This window comes from Capricornis sumatraensis, chromosome 2, assembly GCF_032405125.1.
Source record: "Capricornis sumatraensis isolate serow.1 chromosome 2, serow.2, whole genome shotgun sequence".
Classification (NCBI taxonomy): domain Eukaryota; kingdom Metazoa; phylum Chordata; class Mammalia; order Artiodactyla; family Bovidae; genus Capricornis; species Capricornis sumatraensis.
This window is the reverse complement of record NC_091070.1, coordinates 216,483,527-216,495,648: the sequence shown is the minus strand read 5'-3', so window position 1 is coordinate 216,495,648 and position 12,122 is coordinate 216,483,527. Positions and strand designations below refer to the sequence as shown.

The window sequence follows — 12,122 nt, the reverse complement described above, 5'->3', positions numbered from 1 at the left end:
ATGAGTTATCTATTTCACACATGGTACCAACAGTGTATATATGAGTCCCAGTCTCCCCCCTCTTTCCCCCTTAATATCCGTACATATGCTCTCCACATCTGTGTCTCTATTTCTGCTTTGCAAATAAGATCATCTATACCATTTTTCTAGAGTCCACATATATGAGTTAAAAGTGAAAGTGAAGTCACTCAGTCGTGTCCGACTCTTTGCAACCCCATGGACTGTAGCCTACCAGGCTCCTCCGTCCATGGGATTCTCCAAGCAAGAGTACTGGAGTGGTTTACCATTCCCTTCTCCAGGGAATCTTCCCAACTCAGGGATCAAACCCGCTCTCCTGCATTGCAGATAGATACTTTACCGTCTGAGCCACCAGGGAAGCTATGAGTTAATATACAATATTTGTTTTTCCCCTTCTGACTTACTTCACCCTGTGTAACACTCTCCGGGACCATCCACGTCTCTGCACGTGGCCCAGCTGCGCTCCTTTTATGGCTGAGTAGTATTCCACTGTGTGTCTTCCACATCTTCTTTACCCAGTCCTCTGCCGATGGATATTTAAGTTGCTTTCACGTCCTGGCCGCTTAACCTTCTGGGCTGAAATCCCTGATGGCCAAACTCTGGAGAAATGATAGACAAAGCAAGCCCCTGCCATTCAAAGTAAGCTCAGCCTGAGGTTAAGCTTACCTTTTACGCACAGGCTCTGTTACCAGGTCCTTAGTAGAGCCAGCCCTTCAGTGGAGCTATATTTCATAGATGGAAAGAATCGAGACTCTGCCAGCTTCCACTGAGGTTCAGTCACAATTGTTCAAACAGACCAGAGTCTGCAGGAAAGTCTGAGCTCACCATAAGAAGTGCCTGCCGCTCTCCTTCGCTTTTGTGTGTGTTCCCATGACTGGTCTGTGTGTGACCTGCGTCACTGGGGCAGGGGCAGGAACCCCAGCCAGGCCACGCTCTGATGACCGTCCTGAACTATAAGTCGCGTTTTGTCCGTTTAATGTGCTTTAAAGTGAGATGGGAATAGTTTGGACGCTGCTTATCTTATTCCACTTTTTTTTTTTTTTGCTGCATCACATGGCATGTGGGATCTTCGTTCCCCCACCAGGGATGAAACCCCGGCCCCCTGCAGTGGAAACGAGGAGACAGCCCCTAGACCGCCAGGGAAGTCCCTCCACTTTGACTTAAATGCGAACTTAAAGTTCAGGACTTGCCTGCTGATCCAGGGAGAATCTGCCTGCCAACATGGGGGACGCAGGTTCCATCCCTGATCCGGGAAGATTGGAGGCACTAGGCCCATGCACCACGGCTATCGAGCCCGAGCTCCAGAGCCTTGGAGCCACAACTCCTGAGCTCACGTGCAGCAAAAGCATTCAGGCCCTGGGACCTGTGCCCCGCAGCAGGAGAAGCCGCCGCCACAGGAAGCCCTCACACCACCACGAGAGAGGAGGCCCAGCTCACCGCCACTTGAGAAAGCCGCTCGCGCAGTGGTGAAGCCAAAAATAAATCAGTGAATAACTTTAAAAAGAACCTAAACCTATTGGCAAGAAACAGCGCATTCTTCTCTCAACGTCACGTCAGTAGTACGCGGAGTTAGGGGTCAACATGGTGCAGTGCAAGTCGCTCTGTCGTGTCCGAGTCTTTGCGACCCCATGGGCTGTAACCTACCAGGCTCCTCTGTCCATGGGATTTTCCAGGCAAGAGTCCTGGACTGGATTGCCATTTCCTTCTCCAAAGAAAGTGAAAGTCGCTCAGTCGTGTCCGACTCTTTGCGACCCCATGGACGATACAGTTCATGGAATTCTCCAGGCCAGAATACTGGAGTGGGGAGCCTTTCCCTTCTCCAGGGGATCTTCCTGACCCAGGGATTGAACCCCGGTCTCCCGCATTGCAGACAGACTCTTTACCAGCTGAGCCATAAGGGTAGCCCAGGGGTCAACATAAATAAGACGCATGTATAACATAAACAAATACATAATCCTTGGGGATCTGCATAATTTGGGGTCAGTGAAATCAATATATAACGCTTACAGGATCCACGTAAATAAACAGATGTGCCCTAAAGCCCCATCACAGCGTGATGGAACGCAGTAGAGAGCCAAGAACACCAAGCGGTGACAAGCTTTTCAGGGAATGCCTCCCCAGTGAGGCTGTGGTCGATTTGCATCATCAACAGGTGAGGGCCATCATCTCCAGGCTGCCTTGAGGGTCCCAGGAAGAAGTGTGCCCAGGACACATCCTGTCCGGACCCTCCTTTTGTCACTGAGAAACCTGGAGTCCTCGCAGGGGTCTGCCTAACCCAAGCCACAGACCCAGCAGGGCCTTTGTTACCGTGACCTGTTGGCGGGTTTGCAACCTACCAGCAAGTCAGACAGAGAAACTCGCTCCTGTGGCAGATTGTGAGGGCTCCGACTAAATAACCATACTTCTGTAACAGCATCCGGTCACAAAAGGGAGTGTGTGTGTCGGCCTGACTGTTCAGGGCGCCACTGCCAGGGTGAGAGGTCCTTTGTCTGGACGGCCTCTCTGTGCCATCATGGAATTGGGTCTGTTTCACCGTAACACGGTATCGTCGCCCTCACCAACCGCGGATGAAGTGTGCCTGGGTTATTTCACTTTAGAGAGAACGTGCTCGAAACTACTTTCCAGGCTTTTGTGTAACCATATAGATGGGGAAACAGTGGAAACAGTGTCAGACTTTATTTTGGGGGCTCCAAAATCACTGCAGATGGTGACTGCAGCTGTGAAATGAAAAGACGCTTACTCCTTGGAAGAAAAGTTATGACCAACGTAGATAGCATATTCAAAAGCAGAGACATTACTTTGCCAACAAAGGTCTGTTTATAGTCAAGGCGATGGTTTTTCCAGTGATCATGTATGGATGTGAGAGTTGGACTGTAAAGAAAGCTGAGCGCCAAAGAATTGATGCTTTTGAACTACGATGTTGGGGAAGACTCTTGAGAGTCTCTTGGACTGCAAGGGGATCCAACCAGTCCATTCTGAAGGAGATCAGCCCTGGGTGTCCTTTGGAAGGACTGATGCTAAAGCTGAAACTCCAATACTTTGGTCACCTCATGCGAAGAGTTGACTCATTGGAAAAGACTCTGATGCTGGGAGGGATTGAGGGCAGGAGGAGAAGGAGACGACCGAGGATGAGATGGCTGGATGGCATCATGGACTCGATGGACATGAGTTTGAGTGAACTCCAGGAGTTGGTGATGGACAGGGAGGCCTGGCGTGCTGCGATTCATGGGATTGCAAAAAGTTGGACATGACTGAGCGACTGAACTGAACTGAACTGAACTGAATTGAAGCCTTCTTTCTGATGACTCAGATCGATTCCCTGTGTCTTGTCGATCACACACGAAGAAAGAGAAGCACAGCCGTTCTCAGAATGTTGATATATTTCCGGATGACCCAGAAGAGCCCAGCAGTGGACCCAAAGCAGACGAGTGTGACAGCGGAGGCTCTGGCTGCAGTGCTCTGCAGGATTTCATTCCACCCACTAACCAGTCAGTGCCAACGTGTGCTCTGATCGTGTTCAGAATGGTGGGAGAGATCAAACCCGAGTCCCAGTCTGGACTCAAAGGAGATGGACAGCGTGGTGGAGAGCAAAAGCCAGAGGCCTCCGAATGACCCGATGAGTCGCGTCGTTTCACTATCAAGGGTCGTGTTCACTCTGCCCCAGCGACAGGCCAGACCCCAGGGCAGGAGAAACCAACACAGACTCACTGCACAACGCAGGGAGCCCTGCTCAGGATTCTGTCCCCACCTACAGGAGAAGAGAACTTGAGCACGAATAGCTGCTCACGCATGCGTGTAACGGAACCTGGAGCCAACCCAACGTTGTTAATCGACTGTACCACAATGTAAAATGAAAAGTTTTCAAAGCCCAGGCTACCGCCATCTGGACCTCCGTTTTTCCCTCTTTCCCCCTGTATCCTCCTGTCCGCATCACATTCATCCTCCCAAGCCTTCAAAGGGCGCAGTGCTGTTGCTGACAAAGACTCCCCTGCCCCCTCCCCACAGAATGCCAGAGCTGAGTTATCAGAGGAATGCTCTTTAAAATTACAAGTTTAGGGAGAATGCTGGGGTGAGGGTGAGAGAGAAGTGATGTATTGGACACCCAGGGAGACCCGACAGTTCCACCTTGATGTACAAATCAAAGGTGTCACCGAGCCGGCTGAGACAGGAGGCGCGCCCCTGGTGAGAATGCTTTCAACACATCCATCACTGTTGTCGAGACTGGGGTCACGCCGTGCAGTCACGGCCTTGCAGGGTCCTGACCTAAGAACCACTTGTGTTTGGCAGGATCTTAGAGCCTCTGCTTCTGCCTTTTTTTAGGCTCTGCAGCCGTGCACGAGAAAGCCCCTTTGGTGAAGTCCCTGCTGTTGGCCGGACCATCTGGGGTGGGGAAGAAGATGCTGGTCCATGCCATCTGTACCGAAACAGGAGCCAACCTCTTCAACCTGTCTGCTGCCAACATCACCGGGAAATACCCAGGCAAGAGTGGCCTCCAGATGATGCTGCATGTGGTCTTCAAGGTATTCGTCACGTTTCCCAGTCTCCGGTTCTCCTCTTCCTCTCGTATCACATTTTCAAGTGCTGCAAGGTGAGATAGTTCGATGGCGTCACCACCTCAATGAACATGAGTTTGTCCACCATCTCTGGGAGATGGTGGAGGTCTGGAAAGCCTGGCAGGCTCCAGTTCATGGGGTTGCAAAGAGCTGGACGTGACTTAGCGACCGAATGATAACAATTTCCTGAAGTCCCCTAGCACAGACCCTTTCCTTAACTGACATGCACGTCCCTCTTAAACATCCTCTTTGCATCCTCCGGTAAATTGCTTTATTATTGCATCTTGCTGAGCGTCCAGCAGCCAGACACAGCTTCTCTCTTGGTAAGCGCCCTCCTGTCCCGTTCAGATCAGCCTCCTCTATCATGGAAATGCTCACATCTTCCCTTCTGCAGTGCTCACGTCTCCTTAGAAATTAAATCTTTTTTCAGCCCACCTCCATCCAATAACGGCATCAGACATTTGCATTTGGGGGTGTTCTTTCTCACATGGCTTGTGAATTGCAATCAGCTCCTCATTTCCAATATAAGGAGGAACCCACAGCAATCTAAGCTGACCAGAGTAGTGTAGATATTCAGTTACATAGCATCACAGATTCAGTTGACATGAATCTCAGCACACTCCAGGAGATAATGAAGGACAGGGAAGCCTGGTGTGCTGCAGTCCATGGGGTGGAAAGAGTCAGACAGGACTTAGTGACTTAACAACAGCCCAGGGTCAGGTAGCAGGGTCCTGAAAGATGCTACACAACCCTACCTTGGGATCTTAGACAAACTCTTCACCTCCCCAGGGCTCTGTTTCATCATCACCAAAATAAAGGAGTCAAATCAAACGATACTGTCAGCCCTAAAAGCTGTGATTCCGTGGCATAATTTCGATGGATAGACTGTTGTTCTTGTTCAGTTGCTAAATTGTGTCCAACTCTTCTGCGAGCCCATGGACTGTAGCCTGCCAGCCTCCTCTGTCCACAGGTTTTCCCAGGCAAGAATACGGGAGTGGGTTGCCATTTCCCTCTCCATGGAATCTTCCTGACCCAGGGATAGAATTCACCTCTGTCTTGCATTGAACAGGCAAGTTCTTTACCATTGAGCCACCTGGGAAGCTAGGATATATAGATATATATTAATAGATAGATAGAGGCAAAATATACATATATATACACACAGAAGGGTAGCCAAGTCTTAGAGGATTCTGACACTGAATGTTTGTATATTTATTTAATGTTTATTTTTATTTACGTATTTTATGTGGCTTTTTGGGTCTTAGTAGCAGCACGTGGATCTTTAGTGTGGCATTTGAACTCTTAGTTATGGCGTGTGGGGTCTAGTTCCCCCACCAGGGGCTGAATCCAGGCCCCCTGCATTGGGAATGCAGTGTCTTAGCCACTGGACCACCAGGGAAGCCCCCGCATATTTATATCCAATATTAAAACTGGACAGGATTTCATTTTCATTTGGCTGAGTACTTCAAGGTTGTCCTTAGGCCGTTCAGTTCATGTTTGGTTGCTAGAATGCCAGGTAAGCAGCTTTGACTCCATCAAGACATACCCGTAATAAGTATCAGCCAGTACATGGAGCTAGGTGTTAGCTCCGCATCTGCTTTTAAGGGAGATGGTTACACGTGAGCAGCTGCTCAGACAGGAGCAGTTCCTTTTCCATCTTCTCCTAACAGACAAAAAGGAGGAAGTGATGGCAGCGGGATTTCTCCTCCCAGCCACGTGGACCCCACACTGAGCGAGTCAGGACATCCTGGGGTTTGCTTCTGTTTGACTGCTTTTTTTCTCAACTGTGGGTCACATGTTTATTTTTCCTCATATTGTATCAGTCTGTTGTATCATGGTCATGCTCTTTGCGACCTTGTCTGGCTCTTTGCGACCCCATAGATTGCAGCCCACCAGGCTTTTCTGTCCGTGGGATTTTTCAGGCAAGAATACTGGAGTGGGTTGCCATTTCCTCCAGGGAATCTTCCCGACCCAGGGATCAAACCCACATCTCCTGTGTCTCTTGCACTGCAGGTGAATTCTTTACCCATTGAGCCATGAGGGAGGCCTGTTTCATCATATGATTAATAAGTTTTTATTGTAGATTAGACATTGTGGATAATATGTTGTTGACATCCTGAAGCCTGCTAGGCTTAGTTCTAACAGGCAGTTAAATTACTGGCTGTTCAGCTTGAACTTGCAGAAGTTTTGTTTTCCATTTCATTAGTGAGGGTCTATTTTGATTTTGCTCTTAGTCCTGAAAGCTTGTCTTTACTTTGAGGTTTCAGTGGGAATCTTGAGCTGTTTACCAAGTTCCTTTAACTTGGCAGAAGCTAAGGTATGTGCTCAGTTGTTTTACTCTTCCAGCTGTGGCTTTCCACTGAGCTTCTTGGAATCTTCCCCCATGCATGCATACTTGCAAGGTTAATCAAGAACTTGGAGGTGAGCTGGAATTTGAAGCCCAGCAGCTTCGCTTGTGGCCTCTGTGTATTTAACCACCAAGCTCAAAGCACCGAGTTCTTCAGAGGAAAGGTAAAACTCATCCTCTTGCCCAGAAGAACGCCCCAGGGAACTCATTCTAAATGCCGGATTTTGTTGACGTTGTCAAGTAACCAACAGAAGCACATAAGTGTAAAAACAGGCATTTCATGAGCATCTGGGCATCACAGACCTTACCCCTCTCTGTGTTAGCTCAGTCACTCCTCACAGTAACCTTAGGAGGTGGGCAGTATCGCTATACCCATTTTGCTTACTTAAGAAACTGAGGCACACGGCATCTAAGTAGTTTCCCAGGGCTGCAATGCCATGTCATGAGCCTGACCAGTCTGGGTGCTGAGGCTCCAGGCCCAACACCCGCGTTATTCAGCTTCTGAATTGAGCCTCTCTTCTCCACCCACCAAAGGGCTCTGTCTTTCAGACTCTAGGACAAAGCCAAGGGCATGGTTGTGTTATTTGCTCCTGCTGCTGAGAAGTTTGTCTTGATATCAGACAAGCTGTCTTGGCATTAATTTGAATCATTGCAAATGGGCATTCCGTGGAGCACAAAATGCTGGACGTCAGGTCATCAAGATGTGGATACAGCCTGTGTACTCTGCGTCGAAGGGCCTGACACACACCTCATTACGCTTCACCTTTACTGTGTATGTAAGTGATTAATGGAGGGCCCAGAGGTCTCGGGAGTGGAAGTCATTGAATTAAAACTCACGTGCGCTGAGCCACAGTACCCTGGCAGGACTGCAGAGCAGCTATCTGCATTGCAAAGAGGTACTTGCTTTTAATTAATCGGAGAAATGCGGAGAGCTCCACACGTGGGCCTGTTACATGGGCCTGCGGGCAGCAAAATTCAGATCTGAGGCATTTGCTCGAGTAGGTGAAATAACAGAAGGTCCTGGTTACTCATAACGTCTTCTCGTAAAGAATTCCTATGGCTGAGCTCCTCTCTGCAGCGCTAAGAACGCAACTCTTAGAAAACTTCACTTCTGCCTGGAGGCGTTTACCTCTCCCACAAAACCCTGTGCATGTGGAAACATGTGCTGGTGAGATGAGTGTCTGGTTTGTTTTCCAAGCACAAATTCAAATTTTCTACAAAAAAATAGAAGATAATTTGACAAAACATTCTATTCTGCTCTCATTATTATGGGAGGGTTCCTTTAGTCTACACACAATAAATCCAGTGCGTTCCTTCCACAAATGTGTGTACAGTACAGGTAAACAGTCGTCACTTAAAATTCTCTCTTCCAGTAAGGCTAGACGGGGGAAGGAATATACATCTGTGCGGTGGTGGTGGTTTAGTAGCTAAGTCATGTCCGACTCTTGCAACCCCCTGGACCACAACCTGCTAGGCTCCTCTGTCCATGGGATTCTCCAGGCAAGAATGCTGGCGTGGGTTGCCATTTCCTTTTCCAATACATCTGTTTAGTTAGGACATACTAGAAATGCATCTAACAGTTAAGAACTGTGGGATAAATGATTTTTTTTTGTTTATTTTTTTTTGGCTGCACGGGGTCTTCATTGCTGAGTGCAGGCTTTCTCCAGTTGCAGCAAGTGGGGGCTGTTCTCTAGGTGCGGTACCCTGGCTTCTCATTAAAGCGGCTTCTCTTTTTGTGAAGCATCGGCTCCAGAGCACGGGCTTCAGTAGCTGCAGCCCATGGGGATAAGTGATTCACATTTAATAGATATTTTTTGGACAAAAGCTATCAAGGCGGGGTGCCAGCCTCCTCTGGTGTTTTGTGATGGTTGATCAGAGGATGAAGGTGTGAGGAGGACTCAAGTTGTCTGGCCAGGAGTCCAGCGCATGCCAAGGAGTTTTCTATTCACTTTCCCTTTTGATTGCCCCAACTCCTGGTGAGGCAAGAATTAATGTGCCCATTTTACAGACCAGAAGACTGAGGCTCAGAGTGCTTAATTTGACCAAAAGTACAAGAAAACTAAGGCTTCTCTTAGTTGGCGCTAAGGTGGTGCTAGTGGTCAAGAACCCGCCTGCCAATGCAGGAGACATAGGAGATACAGGTTCAACCCCTGGGTCGGGAAGATCCCCTGGAGAAGGGCATGGCCACCCACTCCAGGATTCTTGCCTGGAGAGTCCTCATGGACAGAGAAGCCTGGCGGGCTACAGCCCATGAGGTCTCAAAGAGTCAGACATGACTGAAGCGACTTATCAGGCACACATAAGAGAACTAAGGGGCTGGCATCTGGATTTAAGCCTAGGTGTGACTCAGAAGCCGTCACCTGGTCCCCAGCTGGGCTCTGGGAGAGTGAAGCCTGGGTAGTCCCCGGCCCTGTGAGATCCGTGCCCTCAAACCACCGCAAAGTCTATTCTTGGGCTAGAGTATCAGCTGGGGACATTTCAGCATGAGAAGGTGAAGAAACTAGAGACTTTAGCATCCTGTTGGCAGGTCCCGCTGTCCCCACGCCTTCTGGATTCCCCCTTGCCTGACCCTCCAGACCGCCCGGAAGAAAGCCAAGGAGAGGCCAGGGCACCCCGGAGGACAGGCCAGAGCAGAGCATCTCTCTCCTGAGGTCTGGGAGGGACAGGCCCCTTCCTTGGGGCCCTTTCTTCCTCCCCTTCCTCCTCTGTTAGAGACCTCACCCCCGAGGGCTGGACTCAGAGGGAGGCTTCAGAGAGCAGGTCTAAGGCAGACAGCCGGCCAGGGTCAAGGCCACCCGGCCTGCACTGGCCTGTGAATCTGGACCCAAGGGAGCTGAGATGCTGCTCGAGCCTGAGCTCCTCCCACCTGGGCTCCTTGCTGGGGTCCCAGCCAACAGCCCGTGGCAGCCGGCCAAGGGATCTCACCCAGATGTGCTGGTGTAAACAGCTGGCCCAGCAGGCAGGGGAAGGGGAGCCCCACCAGTTACGTCTCTGTAGCTCACAGAGACCTCTACTCCTGGTTAATAACCCAAAGACATCGTGGATATTCGTGGATGATTTTTTAAAATAAAACAGATGTATAATAAACAGAACAAGTATGTTAGCCCTGCCTTTACAAGGTGAAATTCAGACCTACACCTGACCCCCCACCCCGAAACAGAGCTGCTCAAATGGGGGTGGCGGGGATTCAGTGAGGGAGGAGAGGAGAGGAAAAGAGAAAAAGAGGAGATACCTGCTCTGATGGAGCATCAGGTATGGAAATAGAGGCACCGGGGTGGGAGGAGGGGGCCGAGTGCCTGTGAGCCCTGAGCAGCTGCTGTCAGGAAGCGGGGCCCTCCTGTGGGGCCACAGAGAGGGCTTCAGGTTGAGCAAAGGCATCAAGGAGATCCAGCCAGTCCATCCCCAAGGAAATCAGTCCTGAATATTCAGTGGAAGGACTGATGCTGAAGCTGAAACTCCAATACTTTGGCCACCTGATGTGAAGAGCTGACTCATTAGAAAAGACCCTGATGCTGGGAAAGATTGAAGGAGGGAGAAGGGGATGACAGAGGATGAGATAGTTGGATGGCATCACCGACTCTATGGACGTGAGTCTGAGTAAGCTCCGGGAGTTGGTGATGGACAGGGAGGCCTGGCGTGCTGTGATCCATGAGGTCGCAAAGAGTCGAACACGACTGAGCGACTGAACTGAACTGAACTGAAAGGCATCAAAACCTCTTTTTTTTTTTTTTTAACCACAGACTTTCTATCTTAGAGCAGTTTTAGTTCACAGTGGCAATGAGAGCGTCCCACACCCCCAGGGAGGATGGGCAGCTCGGAGGGGAGGGCGGGTCCCAACTGCAGATGCCCCAGGGTGCCTCCTGCCATGAGGATGCCCACGGGCACCACGAGGGTCAGCTGAGGGCTGCAAAACGCGGTCCGCATCTGCTCTCGCTCTGTGGTGGGCAGTGGGGGTGAGCACGGACAATGTCACAGGCACTAAAGGATTTTTAGCCAATTTGAAAACCCTTCGAGAAGGGGGTGCCCTAAATGCAGCTAAACGGTGCCTGGGGAAGGTGAGCATGGCCTTGTGCCCAGGTGTTAACTCCCGCGCTTCTCAGAGTTGGCACAAGGTTGGGCGGATGGGTGTGAGCCCGTTATTTCTGGTGTAGCTGGGAGTGAACCAGGAGGAAGGGGCTCCAGGAGACAGTCTGGATGGTCTTGTAAGCCTGGCGCCCTCCAGACAGCAGCCTCCTCCAAATCGAGCCGTGGTATTGGTGGGCTCCTGCCACCAGCACTGACCCGCTTCCCCATGCCACCTGTCACAGCCCGTCCGCTGTGCCTCTATCCCCAGCTCCCTCCTGGTCCTCTCCTTTGCCTCCGTTTACCTTCCTTCCTGTCAAGGGGCAGCCCCACCCAGCTCTGGACTGTTTAATCCACCTCTGCTCTTCCTGTGATGGACATTCACGGTTTATCCCAGCTCACACCCAGTAAGGAGCTGGAGTTGGCCAAAAGGTTCACTGAGGTTTTTCATCCGACGTAAGGAGAAAACCAGAACAAAGTCTTTGGCCAACCCAGTAACCTCTACAATTACATGAAAGATAATACAAGGAAATAGAAATTTTACAAATTATCATCTTTAAATAATGGAAATAGAGAACAAGCCGTCCTCACATATTAAATATGGAAGCAGAATCCGAGTGACGATAGTTCGGGAAAGTGAGCCTTCCCCGCCCCAGTCTCCCCCTGCCCCAGATCTTCCCCAGCTTGGCCGCTGCCAGCTGCCCACAGCCCCTGTTCAGACACAGGAGGCCACTCCCTCTGCAGGCAGGGACCGTGCTTCCCAGCCCTCCGTGCTTCCCACTGCAGATGCTCACCAGACCTGTGTGGCTTGGGTGGATGGATGGAAGGCCGATGGTTGGTTAGCCGGATGGACTGTCCTTTTCGGTTTGGTAAAGATACAACCCCTGAAAAGCGGACCTGGGTTTTCTTGGGGTTCTCTGTGGCAAGCAGAAGAGCACCCTTTCAGAAAGAACTTCCACAGCTTCCAAGGGTCATTTGGGCAGATCTAATTAGTAATTCAAGCGTGCCAAACACAAACTGGTTTTCATCATTAAGCCATTATATGCCAGCCCAAGAGAATCTCATCCTGATGGCGGATGTTTGACAGCATTTCTTTGGAGAATGCCGAAGATAAAATCTATAAAATTCACATGGATGGGGGA

The 12,122-nt window shown here is 50.2% G+C and overlaps 1 protein-coding gene across 1 annotated transcript in view; it reads left to right on the top strand.

Annotated features, from left to right (window-relative positions):
• Positions 1–12,122, top strand: part of IQCA1 (IQ motif containing with AAA domain 1) — a 171,178-nt gene that overhangs the window by 128,826 nt on the left and 30,230 nt on the right. Inside the window, exon 14 of the mRNA XM_068966006.1 lies at positions 4,339–4,538. Coding sequence (XP_068822107.1) covers positions 4,339–4,538 — 200 coding nt within the window. The remainder of the gene's footprint in view (positions 1–4,338; positions 4,539–12,122) is intronic.